This window comes from Andrographis paniculata, unplaced genomic scaffold (genome assembly GCF_009805555.1).
Source record: "Andrographis paniculata isolate CXL003 unplaced genomic scaffold, ASM980555v1 Contig57END, whole genome shotgun sequence".
NCBI lineage: Eukaryota > Viridiplantae > Streptophyta > Magnoliopsida > Lamiales > Acanthaceae > Andrographis > Andrographis paniculata.
In genome coordinates, this window is record NW_026137592.1 from 546,210 (window position 1) to 571,091 (window position 24,882).

A 24,882-nucleotide genomic window follows, 5' to 3' on the forward strand; every position below is an offset into this window, starting at 1 on the left:
TGAAATGACGAATTTACCCCTCCCCAGCGAACAAGGTTAATTATACTATCGTCGTGACGTGACGGCGTTTGCCTATGCAGTGAAAGAAGGGCAGTCCACGTCATTTCGGGACAACCAAACTGCACTTTCTTTTCGACTTAATTACAAAACTACCATTCCCTTTGAATTTCAATTTTATTTTTAATTTAGAATCCATTTATTGAATTTTGGGGTAGATTATGCGCTGTCCACTTAATGAACAATAAATGCAGAATCTTAATATACTCTTTATTAGTTGCAATGAACATAAAACTCCCACCCCCCCACCCCCTACTCATGGGTTAAAATCAATTTCAGTTTTAAACTATCTAATTAATTAACAAATTATTTAATTTAAAAAGTTTATGCTAAATCCTACTACTCTTTTTTTTTTTTTTTTTTTTCAGTTTCCAAAATAATTGTATATGTTGCATATGAACTGATCTAGGAGGAGATTCTAGGGGGCGTCCCGGGACTCAAACACCCTAATCACTATGTGGCATGTGGGTAACCAATCAGGACCCGGAGGCCCGGATTAACCATGGTCAGAACTTGGCCCAGAGCTTACCAAGTGGCTGAGTCCCATGATTGGTGCTTTTCGGACATTAGGCGGCTGTAATTTTATTAATTGTCGTTTTCATTCACTAATCACCACCAATTGCCCTCATGTAAATTTACATAAACACCCTCGATTATGTTCCTTAATTCCCTCCTCTAAACATTGACCCAATTTTGACCACGTCTATGTAAATAGAAATGGAAATGGAAATGGGCCTGCTAAATATAGAAAGTGAAAGTTCAGAGTCATAGACAAGGTTTGTATTTGTGGTGGAACGAACGGACATGTTACTAGAAGCAAATTTAGAGACTAGTGTGTGCTGTTCTTACATCATAAAAATCAAATCTTTTTCTCAACTCTTTCTACATAAATTCCAAATCCACCAAAACAAATTATATATCAATAAATAAAATCAAAACCAACAATTTCATTCATTCCTATTAACTAATCGAACTTTCTAGTTTCTAGTCAAACCAATAGCATGCTGCCACGTCACCTAGAATTCACCCCTACACATAATTAGAAATATATATTTATATCCTATTAAATAATTATTAATATTTAATACTATTTTACTATTTAAAATATATATCCTATTAAATAATTATTAATATTTAATACTATTTTACTATTTAAAATATCAATATAAAATCAAAATCAAACAAATACATCTTAAATGTTCTATGTATGGTTTGTTTGATTCTATTTATATTTATACTTTTGATATTATTCATCAACTATAAATTTATTCAAAAATATCTTATGAATTTGTCATTTTTTATTTTTAACTCCAAAATCCTTTCTAAACGGAGACTTAAGTTTTTACTTTTTACAATTTTATTTATTTTATTATTATTTTTTTTAAAAAAAAAAAAAACTTCACAATTTTTATTCAAACAAAGCTGTCTTAATTCTTTGTTTGAGGTTAACACATTTCATCCCACAAATATTGTTGCGTGCAATTTTTGACCACATAAAAATTTTGAAATTTTGTCTTGAAGATCATATTTTTTTAAAAATATATATATATATATAATTCAGCATTATTGTTCTTGTAATTTCACTTACACATTTCATTAATTTTTATTTATTTATTTATTTTTCTGAAGACAACTATTGTTACGTGCCCAAATTGTGGATTGGCTTCTAATTTGGTCAGCGCCTCCAAATTATTAGTTAATTTTGGCCAAATCAACACATGCAAATTCCAAAGCAGTTTCAAACTCTAAAATTCAAATAGTGTTTATCTAATTAAATAAAAATATCGATAAAAAGAAAATTGATGATAAGATAGGAAGTGACACAAGGAATTTTTAAAAAGTGCGATTTCTTTTTATGTTATTTTGGGACAATTTTTTTATAGTTAATGTAAGAAAGTATATGTCAGCTTGTTTCTAAATAGAGAAAACAAGTTATTGTGATAAATACGAAATACTGTACATTAAAAGTTTTAATTAATTTAATTTAATTTAATTTAATTGGGACGTGTACTGTTGGTCTGGTTGATATTAATCGATATACAATCTAATAAAGTAATACTATTATTAATTAGGTGGTTGGAATATTAAAGTAGATTTGTAGTACCGAATTAAATAATAATAATAATAATAATAACACCAATAAAAAAAAAAGAGAGAGACTTTTCCAGGAAACAATATTATATTTGTTTTTCTTTGGTTGCTCTAAAAATAAAATTTTATATTTTTATTTATTTATTTTTTAAAAATTCGATCAAATAAATATATATTTGTTTTTATGACGGATGGAATACTATTATTTTGGTCCTAATATTGGGTAGGATAACATATATAATTATTGAACATCTAGATAATTTAAATTAAATACTTATAATTGAAAATATATTTCAACACATTTGTCTATAATATAATAATATCATATATATATATATCATCTACATATTGTGCAAGAAATGCTTGCAACCACAAAAAATCAGCCCCACTATATTCTATTGCTTATTATTTTGAACCATATAAAGAAAAATTTATATATGTAGTTAGTTCGATCCATAAATATATGTATAATTTTTATTTATTTTTATAATGCATGTGAAGGCCCAAGGAGTCATCGCTAGGGTGGCGGGTCATGCACCTGAAAATACATAATAATATAATTATTTCATGATCGAAAATACAATCTATATATTAATTAATCAATTTTTATAGCATTATGTACTAGTTTACTACAATTTGTTTAACATTTTTTTTTTTTGTGTGTGTTTATAAATATTTTGAGTTTTTGTTGTTAATTATATTGAAATTTGTAAAGATATTATTATAAAAATATTTATCTTTGCCATTTTTAGATATTTTTGTGTGGAGAAATATTATAATATTGTAAACAAACACACCATTTATTCCTCTAAGTTGTTATTACAATTTTGTATATATTTTTTTTAATATAAAATTAATATACTCTCTCTCCCACAATCTATTAACTTACTAGTAAACAAATGGTTGAATGTCATCGATTCAATTAAAAATAAATTACTATTTTTAAATATTATCTATTCAACAAAAAATTCAAATAAATAATATATAAATAACTTGGCGACAACATGTCATGTGTATTCGTAATTCTAATATTACGATACAAATTTGTATATGTGACCCTATCTCAGAAATAATTAAACATTATTAAATTCCTGCGGCATATATAATTAATTAATATATTGGTGCTATTATCTATATATATATATATTTAATCAAATCAAGCTTATTAATTAATTGTGACGGGGTTAATTAAATGTAATATGTTCAAGGTAGAGTTTTTATTATTTTGAAATATACTTATGTAATAGAATCATTTTCAGCAGCAACAACACTTGTTATCTCTATCTCTATCTCTATCTCTATCTCTATCTCAAATATATATATATATATATATTTAATTAGGATATTGAATCCATATCTATATAGCATAAAATTTGTGTGTTTGTGGTGCATGTAGTTTGATGGTGATAGTTGCAGCCACCGTTATTATAATTACAGAAATATATATAAACAAATAATTCAGAGGAGCACAATAGCACATGATGCATTATTGGGTGGTAGGGTTTAATTTTCTCAGGGCAAAATATATATATATATATATATATATAACACATGTGTATCTCATCTCCAACTGTTTCAAGATATTGGCTAAGTCTAACTAACCCTCCATATTCCTAATTCCCACAATCAATAATAATCTCTATTTAATTTAATTTGTTTAGTGGAATAATTACATTGATAATAATAATATTATTATTATTAATTCTAATAAGGCAAACTAAAATGTAACCTTAGGGCTTAGTGGCCACTTGCTAGACAGGGAGGTGTGTTGGGTGGGTTTGGGTGATCCTAACCTCTCTCTCTCTCTCTCTCTCTCTATATATATATATATATAGAATGAAGATGACGTGCGTTGGGTTTGTTTTGAGAACTTTTTATTTGAAATTTTAGTATTAAAATAATATTTTATAAAATACAAATATATGTATATATATATATACATATTGGAAGCATGATTGACAATTGACAGCTGACCCTATCTGCTGTTTTTCTCATTCTTTTCATCTATTCTGCACATCATATTATTATTATTATTATTATTATTATAATACAGGTGATTTACATACATAGTGAAAATTATATGTATGAGACACGTGCACACCCAATTACACAAATACTACTAATTTATTAAGACGTGTGTGTTCGATCGATCCATCTGTCCGTCGTCTGTCATCAAATGTCATATCTATCTATATATCTAAGAAAAATAAAAAATAAAAAAATTATTGTCGTATCTAAAACAAGAAAGAAAGAAAGTACGTGCATGCATACGTCCATCACCCAGCAACAATGCAAGAAACTAAATTGAATTATTAATTAATTGAATAAAAACACCAAAACCTCAAACGTACATTTATGATGTATATATATAGACATAGGATCTTCTTCTTCTTCTTCGATTAGGCTTTCTTGTCAAATTAAATCTCATGATACACATATATCTATATCAGATTCCACAAATGTATGTCAGTCAGTATATATGACTGTATTGCTACCTGCTGCTTCATCCCATATTCCCATCATCTCTCTCTCTCTCTCTCTCTATATATATATATATACTTTCTCTAAAGGAGTCGTGTATTGTTTTTCACATAGAATATTTAAATATTAATTATTATAAAATATAATAAAAATTAAAAAATAATAAAAATATTTTTATTAATGTCTTATAGTACTATTGCAATTACATACATACATCCATAATTATATATATTCCCCCATAATCCTTATATCAGTTTTAGTTTTATAAACTTTATTCATTACATTGTCAACAAGTTGAGATGGCCGAGTTGGTCTAAGGCGCCAGATTAAGGTTCTGGTCCGAAAGGGCGTGGGTTCGAATCCCACTCTCAACATATTTGGATTTATGTTTTTTTCTCCTCCTTCTCATCAAATTATTAAAACTCCATTAATTACATAATTTTATAAATGTTTCTTTATTTATACTCAATTTATTTTAAAATATTTGCAGTTTTTTTTTTTTTTTATTGTTTTTAATTCAATTCCCTTCTTTTATTTTTATAAATATAATTCATAAAATTACTTCAAACAAAACAATGATAATAAAATCATATTAAAAAAAATTATACCACCTAAAATAAAAAAAAATATTATGTTAAGAAATAAACATAACAATCACATCCGGACGAAGAAGTCGTAAATTATTGTATGAAAATTGTTGTCATTCCCTTTCTAAACAATTACAAAGACAGCCTAAACCAATTTGTTGTATACATATACATCCATCGATCTATCTATCTATCCATCCTAAAATGAAAGGGATCTAGAAGGAATTGTCCTTCACCCTTATAACCTATAAGAGAAAACTCTCAATATTATATTTAACACTCTATTCTAGATAATCAGGCTCAGGCATTGTCCGAAACATCCTGGCGGCCGAAGATGTCTGGACAAGCCCCCCATTCGGCGCGTTCCCGAGCTTCCCAATATCCGCCAATGTAACAATATGTCCCCGACTTCTCGTCCTTGGCAAACCACCGCGGCTTCCACCCTTTTTCTTGCATCGCCCTCGCCTGTTTCGATCATATCATATCCGTTTGATTAAGATTCATTTCCTTCGAATTTGTATCGTCGAGGATGTTATAAGATCAATCGAGAGTTAGTTACCTGCCGTTGTCGCTGCTCGAGCCGCACCTTCTCAGCATTAGCCTTGTCGTGCTCTCCGTTTTCCAAACATCTTTGATCCGGCCGCAGCCTTGAGTCCGTCGGGGGTAACTTTTCCTGAAAAAGATGCGTGTTACTGTGCTGACAACATATTATATATAACAACAAACAATACGTAATGTAATGTAATAATAAACTGAACAGCACACGGCGTGCTGACAGAAAAAAAATCAGCATGATGTTAATTTGAGACAATCAATACAATCCATATATAGACATATTCCGAGTACGAGAATGCTCAGTAACATATTTTTACCTTAAGCCCCGGGGTGAGCTCGTTTAATGTGATCGCAAACCGTGTGAAGTTGTATCGTGTCGCGAACTTAGCGGGCTTGCTACGCTTCCAGAGCAAACGTCGCTGGGGCGAGTCGCGGGCTTTTCCTTTCGAGCAGTTTCCGAGGACATAATGCATGCTCTCGTCCCATTTACCGAACAACGTTGCCACCGTCTTCCCGGTCTTGTCTTGGACAACTCCGTGAACCTTAAAAAACAGCGTACGGGAGCGATGTCTTTAGGCTCCGTTTGGATCGATATTTTTAACAAACTGAAGTCACAGTACCTGATGAGGATTCCTGTCGACGATCGATTGCTCTTTGAACTTCAGCTTACACGAATAGCTCTCGTTTCCTTGTATTCGCATCATTCCGTAGTGATCGCAATACAGTTTGCCGAGTATAAGGTTGTATATCGACGTAGTCACCTGTTATTACAAGGAAATGCTCATCGCAAGAAACTCGAAAGAAGTTCCCAATGAGTTGTAAGGAAGACGATACCTTACTCCACTGCAAGACTTCGCCGTCGTCGAATTCAACCGTTAAGGTCCCCGCCGGATCGAGCTGGATCGATCGACCCCAAAACCTGCTCTTCAGATTGCTGTCGCCGTAAAACTTCCAGCCATTTCCGTCGCAGTGGCAGGCAACGATCATCGGATGATGGCTCACCTAATCGATCGAAAACCCGAAACATCATACGAATTCACACAAACCAAATGTTCTTCTTCGAATACGAATCGATCGATACCTTCTCGGAGACGAATCGAATGCCCTTGTCGGGAAAATCAGCTTCGTAAGTCTCCCCGAGCAACGGATTGAACGGCTTACAAGTTCTTCCCTCCGTCGACGCATATCCCGACACCGCAAATGCAGCTACATTCAATATCCGCATAAGGCCATTTCCATTCTTCCCCCATTCGAATGCGCGATCTAGAAGATATGAGTACTCGACGTCTTCGCAGCATTTCTGCAACGATGAAAGAGGCTCGTTGAAGTACACCGGGAGACAAACTTTCGTGAGATCCTTCCCGATGTTGTCCTTGATCATCGACCATAAGCTCACGCCTCTCTCTTTCTCGACAGGGTCCGGGAGTTTTCGCCTGCGCTTGATTCGTGGGAAGTTCGTTCCGGCAGATACGATGTCAGTATGCGTCCCGTCGTCGAAGTTGAAAGCTTTATGCTCGTCGTCATTGTCGTCGGATGAAAACGAGGATGTCCTACATTCGGATCCGTTGCTTCGAAAAGAGTTCGAAGAAAGAAAGTCTCGGGTGTCGAAGAATGTGTCATCTTCGTCCTCTGTGTCTTCCTCGCCGGCGTCTGCTCTTTCGTTGTCGTCCTCAGACTCGCTCGGACTTTCTGTTACATACATTATCCGAATTAGGCCTCTAACTACAAGTACTCAGACATGATCACAAGTTGTCCTCACCGCTCGACTTGTCTTGCTTCGATCTTGTCGACGACGACGCCCCGACCTCCTTCATCTGCCTCTGGCTTTCGTCTACAACTGTGTTCTCTAAATCGACTTTTTCTGTCTACATATTCAATAACAAATGTTCTTGTCTACGTTCTGGCATAATTGTATTTGTATATCATCGAATGTTGTTATTGTCAACAAAATCGAATACCTCTAATTGGCGAAGAGTGTCGACGAGGAGCCAATGCTTCTGCTTCAAGAGCCTGAGCTGATTTTGCAGAGAAGCGAATTCTGTCTTCATGATGTTCTCGGACTCTTTAATGGCGGCTTCGCTGACGCCCTCGTCGTGGAGGCGCCGCCGGAGCTTGTCGGTGGAGAGGGAGAGGTTGTCGACGGGGGCCATGAGCTCGGTGTTGGACATCCTCGGAAACATGTCCTTAACAGCATGGAATGCCTCCATCCATTTAATTCGATCGTCTCTGCTCTCTGCGCGTAAGTGCAGCGTCTTCGTCCCTGTGAAAATTGAGAATTTTTTGTCGTCCGATCGGCTTTCTCGGATCGAAGAAACCTGGGGAATTTTGATCGGTAGAAATTTAGATTTTTTATTTTTTATTTTTGTTTTTTTTGGTAATGGGGAAATGATGTAGTGAGGGGACCTTTAAATGGACTTCGCCAATGGCTTTCCGGCAGGGGGAGGCGCCGCCGTTGCGGTGGTGGTTGGAGCTGTGCTGGCGTCGAATCCGCCGCATCGATTCGTCGCCGATGACGCGCGATCCACGCTCGATTTCGGGGGAGAGGATGATCTTGTCGGGTCCATGGATCTTGTAATAACTGAGGACGCCGTCGTGGAGGACGAACCAGCGGCGGCGCCACCCGCGGCCGTAGTTCACCCATTTGTAGAGAATGCCGGAGATTCCTTCTCCGACGATGTCGTTGATTTGGAGGTCGCGGCTGTGGTTGATACTCCCGGAGTTGCGTAAATAATCCCTCGCCGACGAACTCCGCGACGCCGCGTCGGCGTAAAGAATCTGATCGGAGGGCGGCGGCGCCGCCATGTCGGAATAATGATTCTTGACGGAAGAGGCGCAGCAGAGAGAATGCATCGTAGGATCATCAGCATAAACTGCAGATCCAATCTCGACCCATTTTTCTACATTTATTGATATTTCAAAAAAAAAAAAAAAAAAAATTGAATCCCGAATTAAGTGGATGGAACCGTAAAAACGTAACCGAACAGCATCACGAAAATATATGCATATTCAGTTCATGTTCATGATTTGAGTAAATGTATGTATGTATTACTACAAATAAAAATTAAAAATTGGATAAGAGATAGATATTGATTTACGGAAAAGGAGAAGTTTCCGGGAGAACGATAGACTCTTAAATTTCGGGTTCCAGAAAATGGAGGGACTTAGTTTATTTTTTATTAATTAAAAAAAGAAAAAGATTCAATTTTTAATATTTAAAAAATGGATACAATCAGGGGGGAGGGAGCGTTGGGGGGATAGTAGTGATTAGGTAAAGAGGTGAAATAAATTCTAAATTTAGGACAAGCTGGAAAGGGAGGAGAGGGTGGATTGAAGAATAAGTTAGGGATAAAAATAAAAATTCAATCTTTGTTGAGCTAATAAAATGAATGAATTGGGTGGGGAAAAGCTGAAAGCCTAATAAAGGGATGTGATTTCCAAATAGAGAAATAGTTGATGGAATGAATTTGTTGAACAAGTGAATGTTTTTCTTTGTGAGATGAGATGAGATGGTCCACAAAAGAGTTGTGGCCATGTGAGTCATGGTGATTTCCATATTCATATGTCTGTAAGGGATACAAAACAAAAGGAATAGAAAGGGGATTTGATTGATTAAGCAAACCCCTTTGAAACTTGTCTGTCTGTCTATCTGTTCCTAAGATCAAACCCATGTGAAAATAAAGATTATTGAGTTAAAAAGGCGGGATTTTTAAGTTTCATTTCAATCACTACAATATTATTATCATTGTTGTTTGTTTGCATAGTTTAATGTTTGTAATGATCTGATAGGGATCTTTGACCACAGCCCAGATTGGTGTTGTTTTTGTTGTTGTCCTATGGCTATGCTGTTGGATCTTTGGTTCATTAATGATCCCCACCATCCTCCCGGATGTCGAATGCCCGGACAATTATAGAAAAGAGTTTTCTTGCAAATTATCTAAGCCAGGATGCTTCTTTTGTGGGACACTAAGTGTTCGACTGCTCGCCAGGCAAGAAACTACGCGTCGCAAAAATAATAGTACAAGGAAGAATGCGTTTGGATTCTATTTCAAATATCTTACAAGCTGTGGAGGAAAGGATCATTAGTCATAGTAGGCCAGGAGACAAAATGGTCCTCCCTTCTACCTTATAATAGTACAACAAAATGCACATTCTTGTCCAAGAACTCACCTATGTTTATGTTCTCATATTGCAAGACAGAAGAAATTGAAATTTATTGCCAAAATTCTACAAATACATAATACACACTATAGTCTTATCCAAATATCAACAAAAACATTTTACGACTCAATTCTTCACAAGTTCGCTAACCGTTCCCCAAGCTGAAAACAAAGTGTCGAAACCTTCCTACGCAGTTGCTCTCTTGACATACCTGAGTTGCTGTCAGGTTCCATAGCCATGCTTTCGAGTTGGGAGCATAGAGCCAAAGTTTTCTCGTCGTTGGCACTCGATTCAGCAATCAGTTGAAACAATGTCGATGTTGTAGGAGCATGATTGTCTGATGCCAATGGCGGGACGGGAGGAACCAGAAACGGGTGTTGAAGTAGTTGAGGAATTCTCCATCGCTTGTTGCGGTCCCAAACAAGGCACTTCTTCATGAGATCAAGTAACCAAGGATTCGGAAGGGGTTCGTATTCGATCTTATGGTTCGGATCCGTTATTACTTTGAATTTAGCCCAGAAGGTTTTGTACTCCGAAAAAGGCGTTCTCCCATAAACCATTTGGTAAAGGATGCAGCCGAGAGACCAGATGTCTGATGATCGACCGCACTTTATAGTGTTACCTTCTGCATCTTTCTCGTTACACATGAATGCTTCAGGGGACATGTAGCTTAGTGTTCCAACCTGCATTTATTACTTCATGTTAGTGTATAGATTGTTGTCTTATATATTTCAAGAAAACTGCTCGATCTAATCCAAATGTACCTGAGAATCGCGCTGAATATTGGTAGTATCACTCATAATAGCCTTGGCAATCCCAAAATCGATTAGCTTAAGCGAACCTCTCACGAGAAGAAAATTTGCAGGCTTGAGATCCGAGTGTACAATGCGCTCTTCATGAATTGTGTTTACTGCCAGCAGTATTTGCTGCAACGAGTTTAGCAGAGTAAGGATGTTAGACAATTGAATGGTTCGAGCATTTGATAATCTTCGGTATCATTTGAATTATAATGACATGTTTATTGAGCAAATAGATGCCACGAAGAAAGGAACATAACCTGCCAATAGAATCGAAGCCAGTTCTCATCCATGATGGCGTTAGAACTATCCAATTCCCTCCATTTCTGAGCAAGCATATGTGCTAAATCATTTTCGCCATATTCGAGAACCATATATATGTATCCATCACCCTTGACCCTGCTATCCTTGTTCGAAACAGAACCATTCATCACATCCTGAAGCAATGTTTTATCTGTCACCTATGAAGGATTTCATATGTTAATTCCTACATCAGCAACGATCCCACAGTAATATATAAACCTTAGCACAAAGAAAATAGTTTTCAGGAAAAGGGTGTTATGCATCTGTTAAAGACACTGTACCTCATAATCAACGAGTTGAATAATGTTGCTCTTTCCCTTCAATCTGTTTAAGTATTCGATTTCTTGACAGAATCCATACGCTGTCCCATAGTCACGTCCTTTAAGCTTTATCTTCTTCAAGGCGTAGATCATGCAGTCCGATGATATGACCTTGTGGACCTCACTACTTCCACCGCTTCCAATCTTGCCGAGTCTTTGATATAGCTTTCCATTAACTTTGAAGAACAAATCAGGATCATAGCCTTTTTTACGAGATGATGCTGCTTTACCACCAGCTCCACTTTCTGGCTTCTCTGACTTAGAATGTTCCAACTTCTCATAGGTTACTGCCCCTTCTGAGGCTGCTGGTTGAGGCCTCGAATCACCACCGGTGTTTCCTTTGACTGAATTGTTGTCTTTATAAGAAGAATCTGCAGCTACTTTACGATTGTCTGGCACACTGTTCTGTACCTCCATAGATGGAGCAGAAGATTTATCAACAACTTCTGCTGCATGTATAAGATTCGAATTAGTAACATGTGAAGTCACAGCCGACTGATGAGAATATGCACCACAAGAAATTTTCGATGAAGGTTCTGATTGCTGTGCCACAGCCCCCCGAGCAGATTCTAAAACCAAATGACTACTACCCATCTGCGGTTGCGAGGAATAAGTGGTGGAACCAGTCATAGGAGCTGAAGAAATGTGCATTAGTGTTGAAGTAACACAAGAAGATCCGACCACTGATGATTGAGTCATTCCATTGTTCAAATCATTCTGAAAAAAGTTTTCTAACTGGTGGAGTTTCTCCTGTCCTGAAATTGTTCCTCTAGCTGCCATGGATGAAACCCCAGCCTCCGTCTTATGCCCATTATCTATTTCCATGTTTTGTGAATTATGATGCTGCCAGTCTTCATTCCCAGCAGCAGAAGTATCCACTTGATTGCCAACATCCTGCTCCATGTCTGCCAATGCAAGTGAATTCATATGAGACAACAAATCATGTGATCCAGTGGCCATTTCGTAATCAGCCCCTGCACAGAGAATCTTGATTATCTGCTATATAAACTTGGATGCAATAACTACTACCACCATGATTATCAGCTGATGTATAATCTAGTTTCTTCACAGTTAATCATGTTCACAAATTCTAACAGAGGTATCACCAGAGAGAGAGAGAGAGAGAGGGAGAGAAATCCAATTACCACATGGCGTGGCGAGCTTTTCTGAGGAAAAATGAACTTTCCTCTGAACTTCAGCCACTGCAGCTCTGGGTTCGGCACCCAAAGAAGTAACTGCATCATTAACTCCAGATGTAATATGAAGTCTGGATTGATCTCTCTGAGCGATACTCTTATTTTGTGCATTAACAGTGGAGCCCCATTCAGAGGGTGGGGTAATTGAGGCGTCCTCCTGATTGTACCCGGTGGCCGGGGCAGCAGTCTTCGACTGCTGTTCAGAGACTCTCAATCTGTCACCTGGGGGAGCATCCTCTTTACTCTGGTCATTGGTTGGTACATGATTCGATCCTTTTGGTGTTCCTCGCTGAGGAACCACAGCTCTCCTTGGCTTAATACCGTTAGACTGCATCATCCCTAAAACGTCCATCATAGAATAAAGAGAACATGAAAACAAGTTGAATTCACCTAGTCCACAAATATATTCAACAGAAAGCATATCTCTGCCATAACCATTAAGAGTAACTTTCAATTATGAGCTTCCACACAACAACACGAATTTAAATTTGTTGAATCCTTTGCTAAAAGTCCCTTGCAACAGAACCTAAGTCATACTTAGAAAGCCAAATTTTTACATTACGCATAAACAAAACTCATCAGGCGAGAAGATCTCTACTTTTACTTTATATATTTAAAACTCAAAGAACATTAAAACGCTTAACTGAAGCAAGTACATGGTAATGTATGCAAAATCCCCAAATATGTAGCTTCGATTTTTCTGAAACTAAACTTTGAAGATTACTGAAAAACTTCAGTTCCTTTGCAGAGCATTACATCTACAAAATAATCGAAAAATGAAAGCAACAAACACAACTGAAGAAAATGTCGGCACGATAACAAAGCAAAGCGCAACACATATTTCTCTTAGCAACCATAAAACAAAGAACAGTGAAATATTCTGCTCAAAAACCCCAAACCCCTCCCAATGGCTGCCGTAACTTAGCAAGAAGATAAACAAAATGTGGCGAATACCTAGAGGACGGTGCCGTTTGAAAGCAGCTTGAATGTGGCGGACCAAGTCCGGAGGTGAAGACGAGGAAGACGACGTCGTGGAGGAGCAAGTGGAGAAGGTGTTGAAGGAACGGCTCAGATTTATGTAGTCCGGGTTGACGTTGATCGGAACGCCGGGACTGGGCTTGAAGAATTTCGATTCCGGTGGCGGGGCCGGCGGGTCAGGCTCCCTTTCCATCGATTAAACCCTCGCGCATTTCCGATTTCCCAGTACTGCTCGGAAAGGATCATCCAGAGTCTCCCATCGAAGAGCCCGTGCACGGTGTGTGTCTGTGTGAGAGAGAAAGCGAAAGAGAGAGGAAGGAGAGAGAGAGACGAGACGGATTTTGAAATGGCTTGTTGGCGCCGCTCAGCATTAAGGTTATATGTTTGTTTTTTAGAATATATAATTGGGCCAATTTGTGGGCGGCCCATTAAAATTGGGCCCCTTTTATTTTGTAATAAAAGCCCAAATTAAAATTATAGCCCATATCATTATTAAAACCCACTAGACCCCACCAGCGTTTTGCGGCCAGAGCATTCCTCGAGTAAATGGAATATGGGAAATTGGAAACATTGTATAATATTTATTATTATTAATATTAAATAATGTTTTGTGTTATAATTTAAATATTTAAAGTAAATGAGTTCTTAAGAATAGAAATTTATATGAAAAGAATCCTCTGAATGTGCAATGATATGATATTATGTGTATACAATCCTCTAGATATATTAATAGATTACTGAATGTGCATCCGCCCTTCAATGAAATATTGGTACTGTGAGATATTGCAATAAGCGCATTCCCTGAATTTTGTACAAAGAACAACAAAGACAATTGGATTAATTAGTTTAACTTTTTGTGTTATAATTTAAATAATCATATTTGAAAATGAACAAATTTTCAATAAAGAATTGAATTTTATATGAAAAGAATCCTCCCTAAGACAAAAATTTGTTGAAAGTGTCTTTTTCTCACCCCATACAAGGCCATGAAGGATGAACATTTTTGTAAGATGAAATTGTAATGATGCATACCTTGAATGGCTGCTCTCAGCTTAGCTTTGCTATTCTTGGTGGAGGCAGGGGGTGAAGCTGCTGTATCGGCCCAGCACCGATATTTCTTCCGATGCCAATGATAATGAACCAGAACTCAGATAATGCCGTGGAGCACGTGCTCTGTGGCGAGGCAAGCAGATGCTATTCTCACCATCTAATCAATCCAACATGGAAACTTTGCAAGAATGGAGGGAACAAGAATGGCGTACCTTCGTTGCATTCTGTTGTCAGAGCATCCTGATAGACGGGAGGTGTCAAACCTTGAAATCTGGCTCAGTGTCGAGGCGTATTCATGGAATGCATAACCCTTTGCAGCTAGGTGTGACTTGGGAGGGACTAGTGTCTTGAGTATGTTGCAGAGACATGAGTCTGATTTGCTGTTTCTCAGAATGGGAAAAGAAAAGGGTAGAGATTAGTTTTATCGAAGAACTGCAGTGGTGTCAGATATAGAGAAACCGTAAGAAATAACCTCAACCAGTCAATATATCACTCAATATGCTACTCTATCTGTACCAAAGTGTGCTCAATTTGCTATTTTAGTATATCTATCAAAAATATTCTCATAACATATTTAGTTAAAAAAAAATAAAATGGAATTCTTTAATTTTTATACACTATTTTTTTTACTTTGTGCCCAAAAGCACATTTAAGACAGAGAATAGTGAAGGCCTACGCTTTCAAGTAATTCACTTTTTGCGCCAAAATCAAACACGAAGCAGGTAAAATTCATACCTTGTCGAAAGATCAAAATCTTTTGTTGTTTTTGTATCCAATCGAGCAATGTTTGCTTGGTCCTGACTAGCAAGTTTTCCCAATGCAACTGAGTTTGCAGAAAGTGACAACATTTCTGCAGCCAAATCAAAGGTGCTCATGGACCCCTTACATGATCCCAGAGAAGCAATTTCCTTTGTATAGAGGCATATTCCATGCTGAGCAAGGGTTGAAGACATCTCTACTTGATTTTCATGATAACAACACGAATGGATTTTATCACCGGGAATATTAAATAATTCAGGAGAGTCCTGAAACACAACGAAGCAAGATCTCATCATTATGAACATCACAATGTCATAAACAAATGCACAGTTCAGATTGACAAGAGTACTTACAGATACAGGAGCTGGGCAATCTTTGAGTAGCAGATCCGACTCAGATATTAAATTACTCATCCTGCAAGCCAATTTTAAACCTTGGAGAGCAATTTTCTCTTCTGCAGTGACATGCTTCTTTAAATCATTGCTTCTGTCATACAGCTTTTTCCATGCTTCTTTTACAAAATCAGCTGCCTGATCAGCCTTAGTATTATTCAGTGACTTCAATCCCTTCATGAAATCTACACGACTACATTCATCCAGCAAGTGAAAGCCTCTTGGAACAACTGCCTCAGCTTTTGAAAGAGAATCCCCAACCTCCTCTTGACAAACCCATGCTGTACTAGGGTCTGAATCAACTCTAATTGTTTCCTGGATAGGCAATAATTTACTCGAGCTCGAATTAAAGCCAAGTTCGAGGATCGGTAAGGAATCTTGGTCCTCAAAAACCAAAGTTTTCCCTCTTTCACTGATGAAATGGCCATAGGACACTGTTACAGAATGTAGATCTTCTTCATTGATAAGTTCAGTCTCAGGTACATATGATGATTCTGGTACAAGTGAGACATCAAGTGATCTGCACATATAGTCCTCAGTACCAAGAACAACATCATGTCCCAAGTTGTTTAGTTCAGAATGAAGGGTTGGCCTTGTCGAATAGCCATCAATGTGAGTACTGAGATCTTCTGAATTATCTATTTCAGAAAGATAGGTCAGCCTAGTTGAACAATCATTAATTTGAGTATATAAATGGTCAGAAATTGGAAAGTTCTTTGTGTCAAGTACTCCAGCATAAACATTTACTTCGCCTGAATTTTGGGAAATGCCGCATCCTGAGATTCCATCTTCAGAGTCAGAAGAAAGTACGGTATTGACTTTTCTCCTGCCCTTTTTCCGGGTTGGTGCAACTGGGGAGCAAGAGAAATCAAAGAGCTCACTCTTGACCTCAAACTGTGCACACTCAACTTCATCTCGAGAGCAATGCAATCTTAACATTGCCTTCTTTTTCACCTCAAGAGGATCTGGTTCACAATCGCGTGTGAGTATATCCATGTTACAGTCATATTGGTCCTCTACCCTATTCTTGTTCATCATACTGCATGTTTCTTCCATTAAAATAGAAGATTTAACAACCTCCTCAGCCACAAGCTCAGAGAGTTTTGATGGGTTATCCCAGCACATAACTTTTGGTATGATGTGATGCGCAGCATCAAGATCAAATAGGACTGGCGAATTTGTTGCATGAAATTCATTCCTTGGATAATCTACAAATGATGCACCAAACAGAAAAGATTATATAATGCACATGTGAGTCAAGGTCAACAAAACCTAACATGATCTAAATCAAGCAACAGGATAAGGCATACACTATATTACATTTACATTAATCCGAGTATCTTAAATCCATAATATGTTTAAGAAAAAGTGTTTCAGTTCAACCTCAATGATTCCTTGAACAGCAGATCAGAGGATTAAATTTTTGGCATGCTTTTTGCAGTATACTTATGAAAGTAAAGCCACATGAAAAGCCATATCCTCACCTAGCACATATGCTTTCAAAGGTAGAAACATATGAAGTCTGCTATTCATTTTGCATATTAGAGTGTAAAAGGGAAAATTTTTAATCATATGAGGGAAACAATCAATTGAGAGATCTAGACCAGGAATATTAAAACGATCTTAGAATAGATTTTTTTAGAAGCTTATATAGATTAAAAATGCAGTAGACTTGTAGCGAGAGACATAAGATAAGTCTTATATAGCATTTACTTGGGCAGGTTAAGTATTATCATGTTACATTTCCTCATCTTGACACAAAAATAAATAAATAAATAAATATCCAGCTGGTAACACAAACAAGAAAGTAGAGACTAGTACATAATAAAATTACCTTTTCCAAGACGTTGACCCTGGCACCAAAACTGGAGAAGCATGATGGTTTTGCGTATGTCTCTTTCACAATGATTGACAAATATTTCAACCAAGTTGGGATGAATTTTAGCTTGTTCTGAGGCACAAATCTAGGGAAATATAAAATCTCAGTGTAAGGCATTGCGAGGTATTACAATAATGCTTTTAGGCATACAACTTAGCATGAAATTTAACAAAGAATCGAATGGAAACACACACCATATTAACAAGGCCAATTAACTCTTCCCGAGATGGTTCAGAAAACCTTAACTCAGACCTGTCCAAGTTCTTTGGGAGCATGGGATTATAACCTAAAAGTTAATTACAAAGGTTACTGAATAGTTACAAAAATGTAATAAAGTAATCATTATAACTTCTTACTATTGCTGGTCAATATCATGGGCCTTTTTGCAGTCTCTGCTAGTTGTTGTATGGCTGTCAGAAAACCATGATCTTCACATAATGTAGCATCAACATCCTCAAAAAGGATCAATGTTTTAATATCAGTTTGCTGCTTAGAAGTTCTGTTTTTTTCAGAGACTAAAAGATTAGACCAGGCACCAGCTTCTTGAGAATCATCATCTAATAGTTCAATTACTTGATTGCCTGAGCAATGTGTAGCTTCATTAACAACCTTAAACAGCTCTGGTTGAGATTTTCTGTCCAAACCTGTCATATTTTCAGCTGTACTGAAACAAAAATATGCAACTATTTAGTAACTTCATGACTAAAATATGGGTCACAGAGTGCTTTAAAAATAAAGGTGCATTTAGCATATAATAATATAATCACTGTATGATTTGCATCAGGAAGCTTTCATATTGGAGTTTTGAAACAGAGGTACTAACAAATTCAATATGCATTCCTAGAGAAGATTAATAGTCAATCATTCTTCTCATGCCAGTAATTTTTAACAAACAACATCTGAGTGAAGCTTACACATCATGAAGCACTTCCCTTAGTCATACATTTTTCAGCATAAAATGCAGTAGCTACATATTTAAACGGTTCTTGGCAAGTTCATTTGGCTCCCAAAAAAATCACAATCCAGGATCAGGAAGTAAAAAATAAGGAGCAAAATTCCTTTAAACTGATTCTCATGTTCATACCAGTGATCTATCATCAAATCACTACAAAAATATAGCATGGAGCATATAAACAGAAAAGGAACAGAGAACCTAATGAGAATATAAACGGATGTGTTTCCACACTGTATTCAACAGCTGGTTTAAATAGTAGCTGACTTAGTGAGTAATTGTCAAGATAAAGTTCAAACTTGTCTGTCATTTCAAAGGACACATTCCATGACGAAAACGAGATGAACAGGCTTCCTAACTTCTTCATTTTCATATGGATAAACCAAATAATGACATGTTCTTTATCAAACTTGGAAGCCCCATCCTATCCTATTATTCAATATTGCTCCAATGAACTTGGTGAATGCAATAGGATGATTTTGTCACAGGAATATATCTATCCAGAATTATAATTATTAGATAAATAATAAATATTTTGTTTATGTATCTAACAAAAAGGGCATAAAATTAATTTGGATATAACAACTTTCTCCTTTTAAGTGAATATGGCCAATTTCATAGAATTATTTTCTTCACTTGTATTATCTATTTTGCACGTATGGTCAAGAGGCCGTTGCCAGGTGAATCATTCTGTAGACTGAGTAGCATACCCCCAGCTTTATCCATCTTTAATTTCAGTTCCTTGTTCTATTTATGGGAAATTTCTGATATCATATTTTCTTGACTACATTCTTGATATCCTAGTCATAATTTACTCATGTTCACACAATAATGAGGGTAAAATAAACGGCATGACTTTGCACAATAGCATTTATATGTAAAACCAGTAATTAGTTTCAGACAAACCGCTGAAGCCAATGAGATTCCACAGCCTCTCCAAACTTTTGCTTTACTAGGGCTCCATTGCGCCAATCTGATGCATTTATCTGGTACAGAACATTAAACAAATGAGACAGGTGAGAGCTAATAACAAAATTGTAAGAATTTTTTATTTTTTACGTGGTCTTTACAGTTAGATGCCATGCCAAAAAGGCAATGTTCCACCATAACTTAATTGGCTAGTGGATCGATTTAGTAATTTACTTGGACAATTCTAGACTGCATCTATTGCTAAAATCACATATTAGTGTTCAAGCCGATACTGCTAACTATTGACAGGTTATATGATGGCTCATAAACAAGAACAAAAATATAAAGCATGCAAGAATCATTGAATCGGGGAGATTCAATCTTCATAACTGTTAGAGAGTAGTATATGGGCTAATCTTATTGGGCTTATTTATGTGTACATATGTATACCTTGTAGAATAGAAGGTTTTTTATTATCGCACAATAAAGTCATAACAAAGAAATCCATGTGCAATTAACTGAAGCAGTAGTTAAAGTCAAACAGACAATCAAAAGTCTGTCTAATAAATTGTCCCCCAATGCATCATGCACAATGCAATAATCATTTCAACTTTTGGAACATTTCCCAGGATTTGGTTGCCAAGATCTTTTAATTTAAAAGGAAATATAAAATTAGTGAACAGAAAGGGACATTAAGGTCAAAAAAAGAGATTTTTTACCCATTTATAAACAAAAAGATGGTTTGCAGTAACATTGGCCAGAAAACAATTATTCAACTGAGCAACGGAAAGAATACATTAACGGGAGCGGGATACAGTGCTAGAAGTTGCAATACCTCGATAATCTGAAATCCTTGATCTCTTGCACAAGCATAGATGGCAGCAGATTTCCCGCTCTGCAACAAAAAGCAATCACCATCAGCCAGCATGGGTTGTATGGCTTTCTCATCACCAAACAATTACAAATAAAATTAAAGGCCACATTGCACATTATTGTGTTTATTCACTTCAAAAAAGTAACCACTAAGATTAAAAAGTTTAAAAGAAAGACTATCAGAACCTAAAACACATCACTTTATGCCCATCCAAGTAATGGCAGCACAATCACCAAAAAGAAAAAACCCTTGTACATTCAAGCTCTTTCGAAGCATAAAATAAGATATAAGATTTTGTCAAAGGAGTGCCAAAAGGAGAGAAATGCATACCCCAACAGGTCCAGTAATTAAGAGAACATTCTTCAAGTCGTCTTCATCAGTATTGGTATCATAGTCAGAGTCACTTAGTTGATAATCATGATCATTAACTTGCATTATTATATTTCCTTCACTCATGCAACTTTTACTGGCTTGAGAGCCCCTTTTGTGCCATAGAAGAAGCCACTCGCTTAAGAGTTTTACAGATTCCCCATTGCCACATACCTACCAAGAAAAGATCAAAGAAGACGAAAAGATAGACAAGAGTAGATGATTAATTGTTTGTTATTAGCATGTAGAAGAAAATTCAAAAAAAAAATTTGGTTGCTGCAAAGTGATCATATTACATAATCAAGGACCTTAAAGTCATGTTATTTTCTGGTAACAACATGGGTCTATTGTTGTGATATTCAGACTGCTGAGGAAATAAATCAAAGCACGAAACTGATTAAACTCAAATGCTCCTCGTCAGAACATTACACATAGATGGATGTGTTGGCCACATTCAAAGAGACAGTCAAGCTAAATAACATAAATATTAACGAGGAACCTATGCTTGAGAAACTAAAAGGCAGAAACTGTGGAGTGAGTTTAAGCCCCACGATGCTTATTACGATGCAACTTCTAAAATTAACAATACAGAAACTAATCTCCAGAATTTGATTTAATCTTGAAATTTCTGATAATAAATAACCTGCTTGGCATTCTGAGGTTGATACTTGTCTGTCCATAGACAATTCACAGGCCGACTTGGACATGCATGCTGATGAGAAACAGTCCTGATCGAAAAAAATCAAAAAGGAAAAGGTTTCAGATAATACTGCTTGTGCACAAAAAATGAAATAAAAGGCATCGGCATCTCTCCTTCCAAAATAAGAAGCTCATCCTTTTTAATTGAGATATTAAATAAACTGAATAATAACACTAATATTTTTAATATTAATAAATAAAATGGTGCCTCAGAAAATTGCGAGTAAAATATTTCATGCTTCTAAACTGCAGTTATCATAGTACAATTTCACCTTTCTCGAAGGAGTTCATCCTGAAGCTCAGAATCAATGCTTCCACCACAAGCTGTCCCAGTAAAATGGCCATTTCTTTCAGTTTTATTGTCCTGTCAATGTTGAAAATGTCACCTGCCATGCTCATTCAAATGAAACATGAAAAAAACATCGATGTGTCTTTATTATCAATATTTTATAATTCCATTCATCATCACTCCTAGAAAATGCCTTAACATATATCAAATATAACAATTTTAAGAGTAAATAAAATCTTACTTCCAATGGAGTTCCAGCCTGTATAGCTTCATCATTTTGGGACCAATAACCTGGATCCTTCTCTGGTCCAGTCTGTGCCACTCTCTCATCACCCAACACTAAGGATATAATTGGAACAGAACACTCTGTTTTGCAAGGGAGCTCCTTGGAAACCTCTCTTGGCGGTGTAGAACCCCGACGACAATTTCCATGTATTGATAATCTTTTGGAACGAGAACAGTTTAGATAGTTACCAAAATCCAAGGAGTCAATAGATCCTTCATAGACTGGTTGATATCCACAATCTCGCTCACCACCAGTGCTTCTTTCACAGAATATCCATTGTTCCCAATCAAAGCTTGTTTGATCATCCTGAGGATGCAGATGCTAACTTTTACCAATCTATTCTGGAGTATGTGTAAGTGGAAAAATAAAAAGATCACATGATTTGATGTTCATCAACACCTACCTCATAATTTTCATATACATGGATGGGATTGAAAGTGGTGCCTATTCGCTTTATCTCAGAAGACCACCCCTTGATTTCCGAATCAGCTATATCTTGGTCAATTTTCCTTCCTTTCCGTGACATGAAAAATGGATGGATTGGCCGCCCAGAAAACATTCGTGCGTTTTCCTACCAAAAACAAGAACATATCTTATTGGAGAAATCTTAGAATAATTACAGTTTTGGCTGGTGCAATTCTCTAGGAGAGAATTAACACCACCCCCACCCCCAAGGTTGAGGGACTCTAGAATAAGATTGGACTTCAAACAACAAACCTCAGCTGCCAACTTTGCTTCCCTTCTTAAATCAGTCCGTTTTAGCAATGGCTGCCCATCCACTGCAGCTTCAAATGGAATTTGACCGCAAACCAATTCTCGATTGCCATTTGTTGTATTTCTATTTGGTGCTGAATTCCGTCTTTCCTTCCTTGGAGTTGTTCTTGCACGGAGTTTCATCTTTCTAGGAGTGCTCTTTCTATGAGTGTTTCTACTATCTAATGAATACATTTAATCAGGATTTAGGAAAGAAAAATTTTAATATATAATCTACATATTCGTCCATTCTCACTACTATCAAATAAGTATTAAATTCGCTCACTAGTATCAATTAAATATTAAATTAGCCATCACAATACTATTGCAATGGGAATGAGTGATGTGTCTGCGTGTTTGGTTGCTATTTAGATTTAAATTGGCACTGTACTCTCAATTTTTTTTGCAAATATTACATCATGTGTGACCTACTCAAAATCCTCCTATTTATATTTCCCTCAATAAACATTTATATACATTCAAAACTTCCACTTTTTTTACTATAAAATTATTTTATATAATCATATATATATTTTATTTATTTGTATTATGTAAAATTTTGGGTGTATTTGTTTTGTGAAATAGTTTTAAGGGATATTTTTTTATGTGAGATATAGTAAATTGCGTAGGTAATATAAAAATAATGAATGTATGCAATATATTAATTTTTTTGGGAAAACATGTGTGTTGTTTTTTGCAAAAAAAAAAACAGTGTTGTTCTCTACATAATAATATCCATATTGTATATATATTATTTAAATATAATTTAAAATATTAAAATACATATTTTGAATTTTTAATCCTATATATATTACATTATAAATCAAATATTAATTAAATTAATCCTCTCCATCAAACTTCCAACTTAAAACCCAATCGGAAACCAAACACAATTATTAGAATATTTTTGAAAAAGAAAAGCATACTTGCAGTAGGGCTTGGAGGTGTGCAGATTTCATCAGTTCCATCAGAGAAATCAATTGCAGCCGGTGGGGTTTCCTGCCCTTTCTCCTGCACCCTCTGAGAAGCCTTCAAAAGTAAATTGGACTCTGAAAGAACATAATGAGAGCTTCATATGTCAAAAATATTTTAATTCAAAATTAGCACTTATGATCACTACACTAACAATGAGTCTTAGTCATTGAGGTATAATGCGCTCAAAGAAATATTGCAAAATATTCTCTCACCTGCAGGAACTGATGCATCCGTCTCATCATGTTGCTTCCGTTTTCTATCAGTTACCTTAACCTGAAAAATCAAAGCTATACACATTTTAGCATGCACACACACAATCAATGGCGTGCCCACCCTGCTCCATTATCAGTTCCATCATACCCAGGGAGTGGAAGCTGTTCCTTCAGAGCATTAAAGCAAACTCACAAAAAGCTTCAGTCTTGATAACATCCATTCATTAGCTCAAAATAAGTATGATTCACATTTGGATCAATCAGACTCATTCATCTAAACGCTAGCATTGAGAATAGAGCGGTCGAGTAGCATAGCAAGAGTGCCATCTAACAGAAAACAAAAGCAATCCCAATATTTATTTCGAAATTGCACTAAAATTTTGCAATTTCAAACTTACCCACAAACGTTACCGCCCAAAAAAGAAAGCTCCAGAAAGTACAGATTTCACTCTAAACCCAATTGCATTACCAGTCCCCCAAACCCCCCCAAAAAAAAAAGAAAAAAAGAAGTACAATATTCACAATGAAAACCACAAATAAAATAAAATATAACGAAAATATGGCGTCTACCTTTTTACAAGAAGCTCTCGGCGCAGATTTTGACTTCGAATTGGCCATCTTCATCCGCATTTGTCCGCTGTCGCCCACTCCTCCGGCATCGGAATTCTCACCCTCCTTGGCAGAAACCGCCTTGTGGGGAAACAGTGTCGACTGAACGAATCGCCTCTTGGCATCCTTTCCCTCCATGGCTAAATTGAATTAGGGTTTTGAATTTGATCTTGACGGGGAATTTGAGAAAGGAGAGGGTTTTGCAGCAGGATGGATTCCCAGCTCCTCCCTCCCAATCGCAGACTTATTATATATAATTCTTATTTAATAATATAAATAAAATGTTTTCTTATCCCCGCGAGAGCTTGCTTTTCGGTGACCGTATAAACCGGTGGCGGGTCATCCCACGTGA

The 24,882-nt window shown here is 36.2% G+C and overlaps 3 protein-coding genes and 1 non-coding gene across 7 annotated transcripts; 1 reads left to right on the forward strand and 3 right to left on the reverse strand.

The window, feature by feature from the left end:
- Positions 1-4,922: 4,922 nt before the first annotated feature.
- TRNAL-AAG (transfer RNA leucine (anticodon AAG)) lies at positions 4,923-5,003 on the forward strand. Its single transcript has one exon. It is a non-coding gene; the product is annotated as a tRNA-Leu (tRNA).
- Positions 5,004-5,295: 292 nt separating this feature from the next.
- Positions 5,296-8,857, reverse strand: LOC127256867 (oxysterol-binding protein-related protein 1C-like). Its single transcript, XM_051283089.1, has 9 exons — positions 8,175-8,857; positions 7,730-8,086; positions 7,531-7,636; positions 6,853-7,460; positions 6,606-6,773; positions 6,392-6,532; positions 6,089-6,313; positions 5,776-5,889; positions 5,296-5,681 (listed from the first exon to the last, which is right to left on the reverse strand). Exons 1-9 carry the CDS (start codon positions 8,619-8,621, stop codon positions 5,517-5,519), a joined length of 2,331 nt encoding a protein of 776 aa, XP_051139046.1. The 5' UTR covers positions 8,622-8,857; the 3' UTR covers positions 5,296-5,516.
- Positions 8,858-9,818: 961 nt separating this feature from the next.
- LOC127256866 (serine/threonine-protein kinase MPS1) lies at positions 9,819-13,892 on the reverse strand. Of its 2 annotated transcripts, none has more exons than XM_051283087.1 (6): positions 13,500-13,892; positions 12,495-12,884; positions 11,311-12,323; positions 10,987-11,187; positions 10,694-10,855; positions 9,819-10,612 (listed from the first exon to the last, which is right to left on the reverse strand). In XM_051283087.1, the coding sequence occupies exons 1-6, from the start codon at positions 13,714-13,716 to the stop codon at positions 10,064-10,066; spliced, it is 2,532 nt and encodes an 843-aa protein (XP_051139044.1). In that variant the 5' UTR covers positions 13,717-13,892; the 3' UTR covers positions 9,819-10,063. The 2 variants fall into 2 exon arrangements, with proteins under 2 accessions (XP_051139044.1, XP_051139045.1); XM_051283088.1 differs by having other exon boundaries at positions 9,820-10,612; positions 11,311-12,254.
- Positions 13,893-14,142: 250 nt separating this feature from the next.
- On the reverse strand, positions 14,143-24,789 carry LOC127257195 (uncharacterized). 3 transcript variants are annotated; one of them, XM_051283572.1, is made up of 19 exons: positions 24,492-24,789; positions 23,922-23,982; positions 23,661-23,783; positions 22,699-22,916; positions 22,385-22,552; positions 21,937-22,287; positions 21,679-21,770; positions 21,351-21,435; positions 20,669-20,881; positions 20,300-20,359; positions 19,462-19,541; positions 17,960-18,267; positions 17,798-17,889; positions 17,559-17,688; positions 15,686-16,932; positions 15,309-15,598; positions 14,786-14,953; positions 14,556-14,640; positions 14,143-14,324 (listed from the first exon to the last, which is right to left on the reverse strand). In XM_051283572.1, the coding sequence occupies exons 1-18, from the start codon at positions 24,666-24,668 to the stop codon at positions 14,571-14,573; spliced, it is 3,933 nt and encodes a 1,310-aa protein (XP_051139529.1). In that variant the 5' UTR covers positions 24,669-24,789; the 3' UTR covers positions 14,143-14,324; positions 14,556-14,570. The 3 variants fall into 3 exon arrangements, with proteins under 3 accessions (XP_051139529.1, XP_051139530.1, XP_051139528.1); XM_051283573.1 differs by having other exon boundaries at positions 14,144-14,324; positions 14,556-14,696; positions 23,922-23,996; positions 24,492-24,620; XM_051283571.1 differs by having other exon boundaries at positions 14,145-14,324; positions 14,556-14,696.
- Positions 24,790-24,882: the final 93 nt, after the last annotated feature.